Below are 19,832 nucleotides of genomic sequence, written 5' to 3' on the forward strand. Positions count from 1 at the left end.
CTAGAGAAAAAATTATTAGAATGAAAAGATTATCATTCTACCTAAAATAGAAATACTCTAAAGAATATGAGATATATTTTTTGAATTAATTAATAGAGTTAATTACTGTTTACTCCCTATACTTATAGGGTTTCATCGTTTCAGTCCCTGACCTTCGAATTTCACCTAAAAAGTCCCTAAACTCTCAATTTCCTCCCAATTCGTCCCTGCCGTCAAGCTCTGTCCAAATTATCTGTTAATTTGCTGACGTGGCACCCATTTTATGCCAAAATGTCTATTTTACCCTCACTTAAAAAAAATTCTCTTTTTATTTTTATTTTTTATTTTTTCTCTTTACATCCTCTTCTAACAGAGCCCCAATCTAGTATCGGAGCTGCCCTCCATCACCCAGATTTCATTTCTCTTCTTCCTCACCTACTCAAAACCCCCGATTTCATTTCTCTCTCTAGACATGACGGCGACTCTGTGTCTCAAGGCCACTCCCTCTTCCATTCTCTCGCTCTCTCTCACCTCCCAAACACCACCACCACCACCTCTCTTTCCCCAAAACCCGCATCCCCACATTCGCTACTATCACCATGTCGTCATTCCCCGTCGTTGAGCACATCGTCCTCTTCAAGGTCAAAGACAACACCAATCCTTCCAAGGTCAACGACTGCTCAGATCCGCCGCGTCCTTCCATGGTTTTGTCGCATCTGGGTTCCGGGTCGGATAAAGAGAATCTCAGCCTCTTTATCCAGGACCTCTTCACTCGGCTGGAAATCGGCTGCATCGAGTTCAAGAAGAAGGCTTTGGAGTCTCAGCTTCAGCTTCTCGAAGACGACGACAAGGCCGCCTGCTCGACAAGGCCGTCGATGGGATTCAATCGGCAACTTTAAAATGAATCCCTCGCTGTCTTCTTCTTCAGCTTTCGCCGGCTCTTGGTTTTCCGATGTGAAACGATGTCAGCAATTGTCGACGTCAGAAGATTCGATCTGGCGAGTCAGCACAGGCGCAGGAAAAGCAGGGTCCGATCTGGTACGGTGGGAATTTGGGTCGAACATCGATGGTCAGAGCGCCGGTGGTCTGCATAGAGGAACGACGACAGGAGAAGACGTCGTGGTGGTCTTTGAGCATCGGGTCTGCAGCTCGGCAACTGGTCTTGTACAGTTCTGAGTACGGATCAACCACTGGTTTGGAGACATTGGGTAAAAGATTGATGCTTTAATTTGAGCTCCATTTGCTACAGATTTTGCTCACTTGGGCCATTTTGGTGTTTCTGGGTCTCTAAATTCAGAGAGATCGCTCACTTGGATCCCTTTAAATTTCTGCAGGGCTTGTTTCGATGATGATGTTAAGGAGGGGGGCAAAGTTTGCTTGCAGTGTGGCACTACCTATGATGGTATCTCTTTTACTTGGATTTCTCTATTCTATGTTCATGTTTTAGAAGTTCAAATCTGCTTGAGAGGGGTTGATGTGTTTTGTATGAAATAAATGCAATCGATGTTTAAATCTTCTTTGAAGAAGATGGGTCCGGTAGTAATTGAGGCTTGGTGTTGCTCAGTTCCCCATCTGATTGGGTTAGATCTCGGCTTTTTTTTTTTTTTGTAACTGGATTTGCCAAAAAAAGGGTTCTGGTTGTGAATTTTGCTGTGTGTGAATGTGGAATTGTATATGAATTGTTGAATTATCAAGTTTAACTAATTCTTGATTCGTTGAGATTATGATCTGTTTTGGTTTAATCAATAATTGAACTGAGTAGTGAATCTGTGATTAGGTTGGATTTATGATATTATCTCTTATCCCAATGGTGTTGATTGGAGTTGATCAGTGGTTTGTTTGTTGTTATGGTAATTTTCGGATGATTCTGGTCATGGGTATGCACATTCTCGGTCCAGCGAGAAAGATGCCGGAGGATGAGAGCTTCCGGATAATAGACTGAGATAAACAGAGGAGAGGAGAGATGTGGAAGAAGAAGAGGTAAAAAAAAAAACAAACAAAAAGAGAGAGAGAAAAAAATTAATTAAAAAAAAAAAGAGTAAGTGAGGGTATATATAATAGACTTTTAGCATGGAAATGACCGCCACGTCAGCGAGATAACGGAGTCTTGGACGGAGGCTTGACGGCAGGGATGAATTTGGAGGAAATTGAGAGTTCAGGGACTTTTTAGGTGAAATTCGAAGGTCATGGACTGAAACGATGAAACCCTATAAGTATAGGGAGTAAGCAGTATTTAATCCTAATTAATAATACCTCCCATTTACTTGTAGGAATGAATCGAGGAGAACTTGAGTGCTTAGTTAATAGTGGGACTACCCACACCGTATTAATTATAGGCAATTATTCATTGAATTAATAGCCTATAATTCCTCTGTGACTACGATGATTGGATCATCACAAGTAATAAAAGGGCGAGGAATCGCCAAATTTTTGTTGCCTAACGGCACAATGTTTAAAGTCACAGACGCTCTGTATGCACCAAGAGCTAATCGAACCTTGTTAAGTTTCAAAGATATTTGTGCCAACGGTTATCATGTAGAAATACACTGTGAGAATGGAACCAAATACCTTTATATTACCTCTAATGAATATGGAAGGAAACGCATTTTAGAGAAACTAATGAGTCAATCTAGTGGACTGTACCTCACTACTATTTGGATCATTGAATCCTATGCTGTCACCAACAATGAAATGTGGGACACTGACTCATATAGGCTTTGGCATGACCACTTAGGGCACCCTGGTCGTGACATGATGATCTGTATTTTAAAGAACTCATACGGATATCCCTTCTTTCGAGTGAAAATGGGACAAAAATCCGCCACACTGCAAGGTGACGGTCCTAGTACTGCTTAAATGTAGCCATTGCCTTCTGAAGTACTAGAAGCACTACCTCCCTCCCATTATGCCTCATTGACTATTTTAAAGGCACATCACTCGTTTTGTAAAGCCTGCTCTTTAGCAAAAACAGGATCGAGACCTTCCTATGCTAAAGATACAAAACAAAACATTCCATTCTTACAAAGGATACAAGGAGATATCTGTGGACCTATCCATCCAGAATGCGGACCATTCAAGTATTTTATGGTTCTGGTGGATGCTTCGACATGCTGGGCACATGTCGCATTATTGTCCACAAGAAATGCTGCATTTGCAAAACTCCTAACACAGATTATACGTTTAAAGGCTCACCGCCCTGATCACCTATCGAATCTATAAGGCTTGATAACATTGGAGAGTTTACATCAAAAGCATTTGATAATTATTGCATGTCTATTGGGATCGATGTAGAGCATCCTATACCCCATGTGCATACACAAAATGGTCTCGCAGAAGCAACCATCAAAAGGCTACATATGGTGGCTAGGGCACTGGTTATACGCACCAACCTGCCTATATCTATCTGGGGTAATGTAATATTGCACGCAGCTTTACTTATTCATTTCAGACCCACTGCTAGCCAACCATTTTCTGCATACCAGTTGGAAATTGGATATGAGCCTGACATTTAACACTTACGCATATTTGGTTGCACAGTATATGTGCCTATTGCGCCCCCATAGTGCACAAAAATGGGTCCTCAGAGACGATTAGGTATTTATGTTGGATACGAATCTCCAACCATTATCTGCTATTTGGAACCCTTGACAGGCAATCTCTTTACCGCTAGATTTATGGATTGTCACTTTCATGAGACAGTCTTCCTGTCGTTAAGGGGAGATAGGAAAAAGGATTTACCAAGGGAATGACAAGAATTGTCGTGGTTTGTCCCCACTCTGTCTCATTTTGATCCCCGCACTTCACAATGTAAAAGTGAAATGAAAAGAATAATCAATCTTCAAAACGTAGCAGATTTGATGCCTGATGCGTTTACTGATATCGCAAAAGTGACGAGATCACATATACCAGCTGCAAATGTGTCTGCAAGGTTAGAAATCCCTAACAAGGGGCACGGTGCCACAGATAGAAGCGCTGCAACCACACTTAGTGGAGGTGTGGTTGAGGCCATGGCTCCCCAAAGGAAGTGGGGGAGGCCACTTGGTTCGACTGACACTCACCCAAAGAAGAAGAGGGCGAGTAAGGCACAAACCGATCCATTAATCATCAATGTAGAAACTCCCTCTCATGAGATTGTCTCTAATTATAGTTATGTCCATGAATCAATATTGGAGAACGCTTCGATGTTTGAAATGATTCTAGAGAACAAAAAAATCTCAATGGATTATGAGAGTGCGTATGAGTTGATGGAAAGATCTTCCATACACATTGATGATGTATTTGCATACACTGTTGCTCAAGAAATCATAAAGCACGATAATATCAAACCACGCTCTGTTGCAGGATGTCAACAAAGAGCAGATTGGCCTAAATGGAAAGAAGCAATCCATGCAGAACTAGATTCTTTGGCAAAGAGACAGGTATTTGGTCCGGTAGTGCTAACCCCACCAAGTGTGAAGCCTGTAAGACATAAATGGGTCTTTGTCAGAAAGCGTAATGAGAAGAATGAAGTCCTGAGGTGCAAGGCTCGCCTTGTGGTGCAAGGTTTCTCACAACGCCCTGGAATTGATTACGAGGAGACATACTCCCCCGTAATGGACATTATAACGTTCCGCTACTTAGTTAGCTTGGTAGTTTCCGAATGACTAGAAATGCAGCTCATGGATGTGGTTACTGCATATCTCTACGGGGATCTTGATTCAGAGATATATATGAAAGTGCCTGATGGCCTTACATTACCCAAATCAAGTGACTCTAAACCACGGAGTGCGTTTGCAATTAGGTTGAAACGCTCACTTTACGGATTGAAACAATCCGTGCGGATGTGGTATACTCGTCTAACTTGATTAGGAAGGGATATAAGAACGATGAATTATGCCCCTGCATATTCATAAAGAAAACAAGTTCCGAATTTGCAATTGTAGATGTATATGTCAATGATATGAACATAATAGGTACTCTTGATGAAATAAGAGAAACCGCGAGCTGCTTGAAATCCGAATTTGAGATGAAGGATATTGGAAAAACTTGATTCTGTCTAGGCCTTGAACTAGAACACAGAGTTTGTGGAATACTAATCCACTAGTCAGCGTATGTCCAAAAGATGCTCAGGCGATTTAACATGGACAAAGCGCATCCTGCTAGCACTCCTATGATCGGTCGAAGTTTGGATGCAAAGAAAGATCCATTTGGTCCAAAGGAAGATGATGAAGAGGTGTTGGGAGCTGAAATTCCTTATCTAAGTGCAATAGGTGCATTATTGTACTTAGCCCAATGCACTCGACCAGACATTGCATTCTCAGTGAACTTGTTAGCTAGATTTAGCTCAGCGATAACGCAACGTCACTGGAATGGTATCAAGAACATTTTCCGATACCTAAAAGGAACCATTGACTTGGAACTGTTCTTTCCTTACAGAGAGACAAGAGGGGCCGCCGATGGAATTGCAATCCCCAAAGGAAATGTTGATGGCGAAAGCGCCACTCACTACACCGAAACCCCAAATATTGTTTTGGTTGGTTTTGCTGATGCCAAGTACCTCTCTGACCCACATAAAGGTCGTTCCCAAACTGGTTATGTATTTACCATTGGCAACAATGCGATATCTTGGAGATCAACTAAGCAAACCCTTGTGGCTACCTCCTCGAACCACTCTGAGATCATTGCTCTACATGAGCCGGTTCGTGAGTGTATATGGTTAAGAGCTATCATTACACATATTCGAGGGACTGGTGGTTTGAGTTCTACCACTGAAGAGCCTACTTGCATTTATGAAGATAATGCAGCTTGCATCGAACAAATGAAGCTAGATTATATCAAGCGTGATAATACAAAACACATATCACCAAAGTTTTTCTACAATCAGCAACAACAGGCTCTCCTCAAGATTCAAGTGAATCAAGTAAGGTCTGAGGAGAATGTGGCAGATTTGTTTACCAAATCATTACCTAAGGCCACATTTGAGAGACATGTGAAAAACATAGGAATGCGAAGACTTTGCAAGCTCCCTTGACTAATGTAAGGATCAGGGGGAGGTGTAGACGTCAGGGGGAGTCTAACACACATGTCATCATCAAATGTAATAGGTGCGTTGTGCTCTTTTCCTTTGACCAAGGAGTGCTTTTTTCTTTCCTACAGGGTTTTTGTTTTACTTGGCAAGGTTTTTAGTGAGGCAACAATTCATGCACCATTTCGTCTTTGACTTGGCACAAGGGGGAGTGTTAAAGGAAAAACACATTATGTGCCTTCGTCAAAGTAACTGACAAAGAAGAAATTAAGGAATTAGCAATTACAGCTCAATCAGCATTTACTGTCATTATTGTAATTGATATTTCCATTGTAATTCTCTCCCTATATAAAGGGACTATCAAATTAAATGAGTAGACCAATTCCCATTTACTTTTACAATTAAGTTTTTTTTTTTTTTTTGCTTTTTTTTTTTGTACTTTTAGACTATTTTGCCATCACCCCTTTGTTACATAGAGAGAAAGAGAGAGAGAGAGAGAAGCCATAGGAGACTTCGTTGGAGTCCAGTCACCGGCTACCACCCGCCGGAATTCTCTGAAAATCTCGCCAGATGTCCCCAAAGAGGTCTTCAAAGATCTCATAGGTCGCCGGAAAGGTTTATTGCCCCCATATAGACCTTTATTGCCCCCCAATAGACCTTTATTGGGGGGCAATAAAAGTTTATGAACCTCGACGGAAGTCCACAAAGAGGTTATCGGAGATCCCAATAGACTTTTCGGCCGTCGGAATGAGAATTAATTTCTCTAAAATTAGACAAATAAAACTTTAATTAAGGAAAAAAACAAGGAGATTACACCCATTAAAAATATTTATTGCCCCCCAATAGAACATTTTTTTTTTTTCATTTTTCTTTCCTTATGCCCCCCATTTTACCAAAAAAAAAAACTAATTTGGGCACCCATAAAATGCTCTAGGCACGGGATCATCGTCCTCTTCCGCCACCGGAGGCGGGTACTCTTTAAAATACCGACCAAACTCCGCCACTCTGATTGCCTTTCTCAGATTGGTTCGACCCGCCGAGTTTTCCTCATAGAACTCGGCCAGCTCGAGAAACATCCCCAAGTCGAGCATTTCCTCCACTCGTTGCGACAAGTACGTCGTCAACACCGACAACGTACGACACGTCGACCCAGAGAAAGCAGTACTCGTACCTGAGCTCCGACGAGACCGTTACAGTTACCACATCACAATCCGACTAGAGCCGGTCGACTACGAGCACGTGGATGCACGAGTTGGAGCCGCCGACAAGCACCGGTACTTTGCTCAGGGAAACAACGTTAAAAACCGCCTGAGCTGCAACTCGTCGAAACTCGGCGGGGGTGATGTCGCCATCTTGGCTATGTCATCTTTAGGCATGGATGCCATCGTCTCGCCAAAGGTGGAGATCGAAGATCGGAGGGAGGGGGGAGGGAGGGAGGGAGGGAGGGAGGGAGGGAGGGAGGGAGGGAGGGAGGGAGAGAGAGAGAGAGAGAGAGAGAGAGAGAGAGAGAGAGAGAGAGAGAGAGAGAGAGAGAGAGAGAGAGAGAGAGAGAGAGAGAGAGAGAGAGAGAGAGATTGATGACATGAATGTAATTCATTAATTAGGTCGAGTGCAAAGTTGCCATTTTACATTAAATCGGGTAAGTGCAATAAAATCTGTTGGTGGGGTAAGTGGGATAATTTGGCTTATTTTGGTCCTTTGGGTCAATGACTCTTAAATATTTTCAATCATTCTAGGTCCGCATATGTACAAAATTCTAGGCCCATAATAATAAAGAACTTAGTACAGTAACGCTAAAAAAAGGTGCATGGGTCCTTACAAATAATTGTGAGCTTTGCCCAATAAACCTTCTCGAAACCCTAAGGGCGTGTTTGTTACAAGGGATTGGATGGGACTAAACATCCTTATCTAGTATAATCCCAGTAATCTTATATTTGGCAGTAACAAGGACTTTTTTTAATGAGACTCCACAGTTCCAAAAACACCCCAACACCTTCTACCACAAATATACCAAAAATCATGGGATTGTGGAAGCCTCTCTCACTCGATCTACTCTTCCCTTTCGTTGGTCGTTCTCTCATCATTCTCAACCTGCAATTCAACCCCGCCCCATCTATTACTTCATTCCCACACCCCTATGTCGTTGCCATTACTTGCATACCCAACCAGACATAGCTCCCACGCAGACTGAGTGATGGAAAACCTTAACAGCAAGAATCCTGAAATTGAGCCCTCAGTAGTGCGAGGTTCTCAGTTGCCGATTGACTTCTTCAAGTACCATCATCATTAACTGTCGCCGCTCGCGCCCGTCCACAATCTGATTGCAGCACAGAGATGGGAGAGTCTAGTGGTTAATATATGGAGTTTCGGTTGCCGGAAGCTACAGCTGCGAAGGCCAGGTCTCCAAGTAATACTATTGTCATGAAATCATTATTTCTATCAAATTAAATTTTATCGGTTCTTTTTTTTCAATCGATGAGTTTCTCTGATAAAACAAGGCAGTACAGCAGCTTCTATGTCACCACGAGAAGGCAGTGGAGGCTTTTGCAAGGATGAAGGATTTCGATTGTAAGCCTTCGTCCAACGCATCACCAAACACGAGTCCAGGACTGTTATAGCATAAGTCAAGTTATAGGAGTGCAGGACTGTTATAGAAATTAAGGAGGGGCATGATAGTCCTGTAAAACAAACATAACCTAAAGGATTAAGGACTAAATCTGCTGTCACTAACGATAGCACGCTTTAATTAGCATGCTTCGATGCAAGGAGCTAGCCTCTGAGGCCTAGCTAGCTAGCTAGCTTAAGAAGAAAAACATGGTGCTCCCACAAATGGAACAGAACACTTGCACGTGAAGCAAAACCCTCAGTCTACCTCTTTGTTCATGTTGTGACTTGGGAGTAATTCATGCTCAACGTGGTCAGAAATGTAAAATCTTGCCTGCATTTGTATAATGCACTCCATGTCTTCTTGATCTCTGGTTTATCGGAATCTCTTAACTCTGCAAACGACATACATCATCAATCTACTTAAATTTTTAGTGCTTTAACTTTAATCATAGACTTTGATTACAAACTTAAAAAACTTAACAAAAGAAAAAACGAATTCATACAATCATAAATTAATCAAAGACTACAATGGATCGAACCAAATCCAAATCTTCTCAATCACCGGTTATCAAATCCCCCTATCTATCAAAACAACATAAATCATTGATCTAGTTGAATTTTTAGTACTCGAATTGAAATCATAGACTTTGATTACAAACCTAAAGGTGCTTAAGTAAAAGAAGAGACAAATTCAGACAACTATAAATCAAAGACTACGTGGATCTACCACTTGTTGAGAACTCAATTTCCTCTTTAAAAAATTCATAAATGTTGTCCATCTGTTAAAATAAAAAGTTGGGGTGGAGTCACACAGTTGAGATGGGACCGTTAACGTTGGAATCCATGCATAAGCCTGGAGATAGGTAAACCTTAAAGAACCACTTGCTCGAAACTATAGAGATACGCGGATGGAAAAGAACATACAACTGTTTGGAGCATGTGGCCATGAAGACGCCCTCGTCCTTGCTTTACTTAGCTAGGCACTCCATCACTCAAATGAGGCAAAGGATTGCGTTCGGGGTTGTCTAGGCAGTTAACATTTATACAATCAAGCTGAGAAGACCAGATGTTTAAAGCAATTGCTCAAGATCCATTGGTTTCCGACAGATACAGCTCGATCTATCGGGGTCTTCGATTTCCTGACCTACAAACTCCCACAAGGGATTTGTATAGCTAGCTCAACCCCAGAGGTTTTTACTTATGCTGTATCTGTGGCGTTCCTCACCTCATACACTAGGGTGGGTTAAGGTCTTGTTTTTATGATCAAATCTAGCCATCTGGGCGAGAGGGACTTTCTCTATGAAACCAACAATGCTAGAACTACAACAGACTTAACAAACCAAGTCGCGATCCAGTTCAAGATATTAAGCACGCCCAAAACGTTCAATTTGATGAATGAACATTAATTAGTTTTAGTCAGGTGGAACAAAAACGCCGATGGACCTAAATGGCGTCTCGTTTTACCAATGCTAATTGGTAGTACTGCACTACTGTAACACGGCACGTTGGATATATAACATTCAAAAAACGACCGATCGATGCTTTCGGAAATGGAAGCCTAGCTAGCAAATCCCAGGACTGGGAGTTGGAAGCCTTCAAAGAGCAATGACCATCTAAAGGTACCAACGGTAGTAAATACCTGTTGCCCAAGAGTTTCCCCTCTTGACACAAACACACACACATATCATGCATCGAGCATACAATTCAACCACGATCGATACCTCATTAAGCCTGCAACTCTTTCCACATCTCTTCAGACCAACCAGCACCTAACAATGTATCACACGTCTAACGTCTTAATTACACACTGGATCATAACCAATCCTCAACTATCTTCTGCAAATTCCTAAAGCAGTCATCAAAATTGCAGAAGTGTTGAGAAGAGTAAAGTTGTGTTGAGAAAGTGAGTCTTGATGTCATAACATTTAAATATGAAATAATCGAGTACTCCTCCTGCTTGGACGTGAAGTACAAATTCCTTCGTAATTGCTGCCTTGAATACTCTCCCAGCAAGGTGGGAAAAAGAACCAGCTGAGGGGCTGCAACTTTCGACCTCTAATACAGACCTCATTGGTGCGAACGTGCTGCAACTATACTACTCTGAGTTTTGTTAATTGGTTAAGTACTATAGTTTTCTTTTCTTAGAAATAATATTTCTTTCTTTGATATATACTACACATTCATGTTCATATTCCTCCCCTGAATATATGAATACATGCTCCTCTCCTAAATAACAGAAGAATGCTCCTTATCAAAATAAATGAATGGAGTTTGGCTCCTACAGGATTTGATGCTGCAACGGAATAGGCAAATATCTATGGCTCTCTTCAATGGAGACCACCTTGGGATTAATCAGTTATTCCCAAAACTCCCAAAAGTAGTCCGACCAACGCTCAAGTATTACTAATTACAACAGATCATTATATTTGTACTTCCAATCTCAGTCATCATCCAAATATCCAGTAATTAATACAAATAACAAGTAATCATTAATAAACCCAAGTTCAAAGAGTCAAATAACAAACCCTTCCTCCTATGGCTTTTGAGGCCCTTCCTAACCTACCCCTCAACTACTACACAATTTTTACTTGCATTCTGCGTATTATAATTTATTCTCCACAATTACTATTTCCAACTTTCCAAGTTACAGCTATTACATTACAAATATGTTACAAAGGAATATGCTCTATCTTAGATGCCACCTTCATCAACTTAAAAAGTATGAGGGATCTGCTGGTAAAGATCTACAGCTTGCTGCCAATGAGCTCTTGGTTGCCAAAATCATTCATTGTCGATAACACACATCAGCTTGAGGAGCATGCCAATAAGCATACAATATCCTCGAGTTCTATACACAACCCTGATCCGTCATAGCTTGAGCAAGAGTCAGAAAAGCAGAAATGACTGCTCCATGTACCAAATACCTGTCCAACACATAAATGACTTGATATATGAGAATTTGATCTTTCTAGAGCAATTTAATGTGAACCACTAATCTGTCTAGGTACTCAAACAAGATATTATGACACAAATCATTGCTTTTCCTGTTTTCCATAAACACAGCACTAAAACCTCTTCAGTTCATAAAACAGTATCTTGTGACAAAACTACGTCAACCAGTTTCTTCTAAGTTTCACCATGAAAATAAAAGGGATACTACACCAAGGAACGATGGAGAATATAATACTGAAATATTTATTGAATTCGTTGCAAGAAGCCCAATACTGAAAATAAAGGTCAAGCAAGTATTTGACTTGCAAAACTAAGGCCCGGTAGTATACCACCAAAATCTCGGCAACTAGGTTAAGGATACCCTCTACGATTTTCTGGTGTCAGAAGTGAGAAAACACCAAAATAGCAGCCGATATTTCAGTATATACTAAAATTGTAAGACAGTGATCACAACCATTAATTACAAGGGAAAAAGACATTGTCATTATCATAAAATACTCACTCGGGACTTTCTTTGGAGTAGCCAAAGTCAAGCGCTGCTTTAAGGGATCTCTGATAAGTTTGTTTTATTGCTTCCTGAGAGTTATGATACAAATGGAAATCAGAAATCATAAAAGTAAACCAACTCAAGACCTTCAAGGGAACTTTAAGTTGAACTTGAAAGGGGGTTCACATTTTAGCTTTACTAGCAAGGAAATTAATGTGTTCCTCTACTCAAAATATGAGAAAGGAAATTAATGCTTGGCATACTGAAACTACTTACGGTTAAGGTGTTATATTAGCAAGATAAAATATAAACTCACCTGTAGCTTAGACTCAAAGTCCTGCGGTGACCAGTTCACTGAATTACACTCATGGTTCAATTCAAATTCTCCAGCAACTACCTGCAATAAAGCATACAACAGATAGAGCACACAAGTTGAAAGGGGGGAAAAAGGCAAAGATAACTAGAAGCCATATATGGATGAGTATTAATGTAATTAATTCAAGATACTATCCCCTATATTTTCCCAGTGTCCCTTTTAGAACTTCAATTTGTTAATAGTCCATTCAACCAAAAACGCAAAAGGTCAAGGATTATCCATAGATTCAAGGCCAATACCCATATGGGATTTTTATATTCTCAAATGGAGTGTTAATTAGTCCATTCAACCAAAAACGCAAAAGGTCAAGGATTATCCATAGATTCAAGGCCAATACCCATATGGGATTTTTATATTCTCAAATGGAGTGTTGCTGAAAAGTACGACCACGCAGGACCTAACACGAGTAATAGCCGGCCATAATATGTTTCAATTAGAGCTTCAACCCAAAGCCAACTGGTACTGGGTGAGAGGCCAACAACTTGGCATGTTGAGATAAAGGCAAGCTTCTCGTGGAAAATTTATATTCTATAAAAACCATTGACGTTGAATGATGATCCCATGGGATGCTGAATTCAGTATTGTTTTGCAAGAAAACCAGCTTGAGTTGATTTAGCTTAACTCTGGACCGTATAAAAGCATGACTACCGGAGAAAATTTTGAACTATCAATTTCAAAATATCATTATTTTAGCATATCTAAAATGCATGAATTGCAAAGATAGCAATCTTACCCCACCAGCACCAGCAGCCACTGCAGGAGCAATTAGAACATTAGATTTTCTTAGAACATCAACAGCCTCTGGTGTACACGGCATATTTGAACCTAGATACAAAATGAGAACAATGATAACAATAATAAATGGTTATCATTACTGAATACCGAATATGAAAGCAGAAGAAAATAAACAGAAGATACACATATCACCAGTAAATACTACCTTCTACTAGTATACGACAACCTGAATTGACCAGATTCATGGCATCAGACTGATCAATTTCATTCTGGGTAGCACAAGGAAACGCGACATCACACCTTTCATTCCAAGGTTTCGCTTCATCATAATACTTAGCTCGAGCATATGTTTTCGAATAGTCTCTGCACATACCACATGTAAAAACAATCAAACTGAAAGTAACTAACACCTACACAACGCAATTTGGTCAACAGATTCAAAAGATGTCCATAAGCACAAACCTCAAACTTCTCTGTTGAGTTTTTATTTCTCTCAGAAGTGCGATTTTGTCATAATCAAACCCTTCTTCATCCGCCAAATAACCCTTTGAATCTGTGAGTCATAAGAACCGTTAAATGCTACGGAGTGTAATATAATTCGGCAATTTTTACCCTCGACACAAAATACAAGGAAATCTAACAGAACAGAGTGAATATAAAATGAAATAGTAGGTACTATATTATCCTGTATACTAACTTTGAAAGAACGAAAGAAAGTAAGGAGAGAGAGGGGGGGGGGACAAAAAAAAAAAAATCTACAAGTGTGAAGGTTCATCGATGCTGCTCAAATGGAAAAGATATCCCGTAAATTAAAATGAGAAAAGAAAATAAGAAGATGATACAATAATTATCACAAACACGTGTAAGCTGAAAACCACTAATAATCAAGAATATTGAAGTAAGAAGTTAAACTTTGTGGCTTTCTATTTGAGTGCAGATAGAGTTAGACTGCTCGCCTCTCTTTGTCAAAACATTTCAAGAATATTCGTCTGAGCATAATATATTCCTAATTGGGGGTGGGGTGTCTTGTCCTTAAGGCCTACTGGGCTTTGTGGTGCTTGGTTGTGTCTTCTGCTTCAGGGACTGCTTATCCATTTTACTTGTACTTTCTCAAATCTTTTTAAAAAAAATAAAAAAAAATACTATAAACATAATATAACATATACAAATATATGTCTTATATATATAATCATCAAAATAGAATTGTTGGTGGGAAATTAAGTGATCTGGTATGGATCTTACTAAAATATTCCATCTTATGACATAATTCAAGTAGTCCAACGACTACTAGTTAAGAACATACCAGAAACTGTAACAGGAAGAGCACCATATGCAATAAGCTTCTCCAGGACATGCAATGCAATCTTTCCACAGCCGCTTACAACACATCTGAAAGAAAACTCATACAGAATTATGTTCAAAATCACAAATTTGCAAGTCGACCATAATAACTCTCTCTTCGTCCCTCTTGTACGCTAGATAGACGGTATATATATATATACAATATACACAGATCTGCATACTTTTATAATTTTTCACAAAATTGAGTATGCAAACATTTGAAGACTTGGAATATATTGAAAATAAGAACTGGGGCCTCCATAAGGATACCTAAACAGAAGCAACTTGCATGTTGTGTTCCAAGCTATCCTAGTGATACTATATTATTGACAATTAGAGTTCCATTATAATTTTAAAAGCTCTCAAAATCAAGTAAGCACCTTATTCCTTTAAAATCTTTATTCAGGTCTGCAAGCAAGAGCTGTGCAAAGAAAACCTGCAGAGGATGGACCGACATCAAGTAAGGATGAAAAAATACAATAAGGAACATACTCTGCCACAGAGGCCCTCATCCCTACCCCCAAAAAGAAAAAAGATAAAAGAAACAACACCCACACACGTTCAAGGGAGAGTTGTGCTATACCAGACCATATCCAGTAGCTTCAGTGCGAAGGCTAGAGCCAGGCCAAAATATCCTTGGCCCCGTAAAACTTCCCTGCATAAATATGAAAACATTAAGACATCATTTCATACATCGCTCATATGTTAAACACAGATGCATAAATCTGAACTTTTGCATAAAAGAATAATAAATAAATTTTCTTCCCATGATAAACATATAAGCAGAATTTTACTATGGAGGATAGATAACAACAATAGACTTGGTATGGACAGAAAAGAATATTAGAATATTCTCAGACGTTCACAGATATCAAAAGTACGAACAAAAGTAATCAGATTCAACTTCTTCGGTTTCTTTCTTTTTTTAAATCCCCACACTCGACAACTTAAATCCCAATATTGACTTGTAATATAGTTAGATGCTGAAACTACCAGGAAAAGTCTTTTCAAAAAAAGGGAGTGAGAGCCATATCCTCACAACTAGGAACATCTTTTCTCATTTCCAAAAAATTTAAAAAACATCTTTCTCTGGTCCTCCAAACCCCAAGAATTTACCTATAACAGAGATATGTCAAGAATGCATCCTCCCTCAGCACTCATATGGGAGTTGTAAGAGTAAAATTACATAAACCCTAGATTGAAATAATATAACAAATCAAAACCCTAGGTTGCTTTAAGCCTTGACCTAAAGATATATTTTACAAGATGGCGGCCATGAGCTGGCAGTTGATACTAGCCTAGGAGCTGAAAATGCATATGAATAAGCAACCTCTCTTACCTAGTTTACTTTCAATATTGTATTTGGACTACCTACATAAGAAGATATCATCTTAAGTTCCTAACCTGGTTTAGCTGACTTGAAGTTTGAAATAATACTACAAATACAAAACAAACCCTAGACTCATCCCCTCTTCTTCTTTGTCACTCTCTTAGCCTCTTTCCTCTTTTTCTAATTTTCTCTCCCTCCTCTCCTCTCTTCTCTTTCTCTCCTCTTTTTTTTTTTTTTTTTTTTTCATAATACCAGAAAAACAACTTTGTAAATGGCATCCAGGTATCAATTAATTTCCATATAAAGCCAAGAAACAATATATATTTAGAGATAGCTTGTTACCAGTGTTTCTGGTACCTGAAAATGACCAGCTAGACGTCTATATTGTCCGAAAAGATATCCCATTTCCCGAGTTCCAACACCCATCTCCTCTGAAGGAAGGTCCTAAAGTGTGTACAGCATTAAACCAGACATGTAGGATAAAGCATTAATCCATATAAAATGAAGTGGATATTTACTGGAATGGAATCTTCCTCAAGTTACCTTGTCAATACCCAAATAGCGATAGATCTCATTCATAAAACTTTGACAAAAACGCATCACCTGCCAGTTCAGAAGAAAATGATTCAGAACCTCTGTAAGGTGAAAAAAAAAATAAAGGCCATAACATAGTAGAATGAAAACCTAACCTCATTATCACTTTTTCCCTTTGGATCAAAATCACTTCCACCTGCTGCCCCTCCAATTTTGTACGGTGACAAAGCATTCCTTAAAGTCTGTAGAGAAGGGAAATAGAGCATTGTAAAGCAGTCGCAAGACTTAGGTCACTTCCAATGCGAAGTCAAGTGCTTAACCTCATCAGTAGTATTTATTATCTAGCTTGATATTGTCATGAATACCAATCACTCAGATATGCAAATCAACAGAGGAGAGGAATGAAAAGAAATTTTGACAAAACTTGACTCTAAACTATGAAAACAAGTTCAATAACTCCAAAAACAACTAATACCTGTTCAAATGCAAGAAACTTGGCAACGCTCAAGCTCATAGAAGGATGAAATCTGAAACCACCCCTACAGGGACCCAAAGCCTGGTTAAATTGTACCCGAAATCCTCGGTTAACATGTGTCTCACCTCTATCATCCACCCATGGAACTCGGAATACAATCATTCTCTCAGGCTCTAACAACCGCTCCATGATGTTTACATAACTGAAACATTTTAGAGGTACTTCATAAGATTTTACATGAACCTAAAAAGAAAACTTTTGTTTTTTCTTTAAATTAGATGTCAACATAAACTCCACCCCTGGGTAACTCACTGAGAATTTTTTGCGATCACTCTTTCTAAAGCATGAACTACTTCCTGCACCGATTGTATGAACTCAACCTCATTAGGATCCCTTTTCAGTGCAGCTTCAACAATTGATCCAGCCGTTTTTGACATAAGAGCTACAGTTTAGGAGTAATCCCAAACATAAATCAAAAGGGTTGAGCAATTAATAAAATTAAACAACCTTGGAAAGATGAGGAAGCCGTAAAGCATGAGCAGAGTTCAATATATTAAAGTTAATCATCTAATATGTCTTTCATCCAAGTTTTGAGGCAGCAAACATGAAAACAATGCATAACTTTTAATAATTTCACTAGAACTATTAAGTGTCCTGCTTTCTTACAATTTCACACCCATACAACTTAACAGACTCGCAGAATATAAAAGATCAGAATAATCAAAGTTTCGTTAGCAACTAGCTTGAAGTTTCGAAAGGACATCTACAGACTTAACCTGATAAGACAATCTCTATATAAAAAAAAAGAAAAAAGAAAAACTAACAATAGAGTAACACTCCGCAAAAAGAATAATGAAGAATTTGGAGCATATAGTGAATATTCAAAACTTTCAAATGATGCCCAACAAAAAGAGCAGAATCTTCTAACCTTTGACATAAATGGGTTTGTCAACAATAATCTTATCCTTGGAGGCCAACTGAAGGCGCAGTGCCTCTTTGTGAAGCAAACTATTATTGTGTTCCTCAAGTGCACTCATCTGCATATTTCGGCTACCCTCATTTCCATAGGGATTTCTTCTATGCTTCCTACCGTACTCTCTACATATAGAGCAAAATATCCTAGCTGTCCCTTCCTTGACATCAACATAAGCCCATTTGTAGGTATCAGCCCATTCCTCTCTCCATCTTTTCACAACCTTTTTCTTCCTTTTTGCCGGTTGTGCCTTTGACATATCTTGATCATGACCACGGAGTTGAGAAATCATTACCATATTTTTGCTCTCATCATTGTCCTCAACAGAAGGCTCTCGTGTTGGACCACCAATGAGGGGGGTGTTTGCAAATGAAGGATCATCATCCCCCGGTCCAATTTCTAAATCAATTTCTTCTCCAAGCTCCCTAACCACTAAATGATGTCTCTGTGCTTGCTGGATCAAGTTCATATCATCCATCATGGTATTCATCACTGATCCGCTGACCGGAAGCAACATTCAGCATGACAGGTCTTAACCAAAACCTTAAATCCTGCATTAAACATTTGTCAAGAGGGCAGGTCTTATTAACTCATTAAACATCTTATTAAATTAATAAAGTGAAAGATAAACTGATTTCCTGAGAGCGAGAAAACCTAAAAAAAATTATGGGATCTAGAACACTGCAATCATTGTGAAACCTTTTAAGTAGCAAGCCTTATGACACAAGTAGCCACCCAGTTTACTTTTATATATCATAAGATATGTATAACAGGGAAATCTTGTATTTATATTCTTCACTTATCCTATATTATCCCGAACCAACAGGAGAGTGTAAGTATACACAAATCTTCGACACTCACAAAACCAAGCCAGAATCAAAGATAATTTGCAACACATATATGAAGACCATGCCTGGGCAGCCTGGCTGTGTACATGAAATTGCAAAACCCATGTGGTTAGCTTAGCTGAAAACATCTAATATAAGTTTTAAAGCATTTCAAAACCTACAATTTCCACTACCTAGCAAAACACTCCACTAAGCCTAACACAAGAAGATAGTAAAACCAAGATAACACTTATCCACCTCCAAGACATCAGCAACAAAATCCAATTATTTTCTCAATTATCCTCAACAATTCTCTAAGCCAAGATAAAACACCCCACTCCTCTACAATTCATCATCAAATTACACCAAGAATACACACCACACAACCACAATTAATCAAGTCACTACACAATCAATACAGAAATGCCAAGGACATTTCATTTCCATCATCCCAGGAGTCATTTCTCAAAATTCAACACCACCCATAAGCTAATTCTCGATAAAGAAGCATACCCACAAGTCAAAAACGGAAAAGATCCTCAATTCCTCTGCGAGTGGAAGAGAAAGTCACGAACTTTGAAGGGTCCAAGTTGCAGTTCCAAACTGGGTTCTTGTTCTTCTCCAAGCTCAAAACTTTTAACCAAAAGGGTCGTGGGAATTACTGGTGAGGAGAGTAAGAGTGAGATCAACAAACGTGTGGAGAGTTGGGTTCGATCAGATTGTTGAGCCAGAGAAAGAAAGAGAAAGAGAAATGGTATGTGTGTATAAAATGGTGGAACAGTTATAAATAAATGAAAACAAGAAAAAAGAAGAAAAGCTTTAATTTTAGTTTAGTGTGAAAGTGAAACTATTTTAGTTTAGTGTGAAAGTAAAACTTTCTCAAACCACGCTCCATGTGATAATAAGCCATTTTTTCTTTCTATTTTCTCTACTTCACTTGGTTCTTTTTAGGACAACAAAACCACCTGAATCGTATAAAACTTATTCTTGATGAGAAAGGTAGGAAAATCAAACTTCAACCTCTTATTCACTAGACCGAAATGCTAATTGAGCCGTAAAATCTTATATCTACTATAATTGGAGGCCCTCTTTTGGTGTCAAAGAGCTTCACCAAATTTTGAAGTGTCTATAATATCATTCAATAATATAATTATCAAATTAAGTTAATAAAATATAAATAAATAAAAGAGTAAATTGAAAAAATAGCCAAGC

The 19,832-nt window shown here is 39.1% G+C and overlaps 1 protein-coding gene across 3 annotated transcripts; it reads right to left on the minus strand.

Annotated features, from left to right (window-relative positions):
• Positions 1-10,994: 10,994 nt before the first annotated feature.
• LOC133725366 (uncharacterized) lies at positions 10,995-19,396 on the minus strand. Of its 3 annotated transcripts, none has more exons than XM_062152587.1 (16): positions 19,138-19,396; positions 17,749-18,344; positions 17,133-17,262; positions 16,821-17,022; positions 16,501-16,587; positions 16,355-16,414; positions 16,154-16,255; positions 15,065-15,136; positions 14,862-14,917; positions 14,444-14,529; positions 13,603-13,693; positions 13,346-13,503; positions 13,139-13,230; positions 12,346-12,426; positions 12,045-12,118; positions 10,995-11,514 (listed from the first exon to the last, which is right to left on the minus strand). In XM_062152587.1, exons 2-16 carry the CDS (start codon positions 18,308-18,310, stop codon positions 11,439-11,441), a joined length of 1,929 nt encoding a protein of 642 aa, XP_062008571.1. In that variant the 5' UTR covers positions 18,311-18,344; positions 19,138-19,396; the 3' UTR covers positions 10,995-11,438. The 3 variants fall into 3 exon arrangements, with proteins under 3 accessions (XP_062008571.1, XP_062008572.1, XP_062008570.1); XM_062152588.1 differs by having other exon boundaries at positions 16,169-16,255; positions 19,134-19,396; XM_062152586.1 differs by having other exon boundaries at positions 19,134-19,396.
• Between the last annotated feature and the right edge of the window lie 436 nt (positions 19,397-19,832).

The sequence above is a fragment of the Rosa rugosa genome, chromosome 1 (genome assembly GCF_958449725.1).
Source record: "Rosa rugosa chromosome 1, drRosRugo1.1, whole genome shotgun sequence".
Lineage (NCBI taxonomy): Eukaryota > Viridiplantae > Streptophyta > Magnoliopsida > Rosales > Rosaceae > Rosa > Rosa rugosa.

Bases quoted from the DNA above. Each gene is read 5' to 3' on its own strand.
- LOC133725366 (XM_062152587.1), bottom strand. From the start codon at position 18,310: ATGTTGCTTCCGGTCAGCGGATCAGTGATGAATACCATGATGGATGAT. The intron at 15,137-16,153 runs GTAACAAGCTAT...ATATTTATGCAG, and splicing joins TTCAGGTACCAGAAACACTG to GGAAGTTTTACGGGGCCAAG. The intron at 14,918-15,064 runs GTATAGCACAAC...CATCCTCTGCAG, and splicing joins AAGCTACTGGATATGGTCTG to GTTTTCTTTGCACAGCTCTT.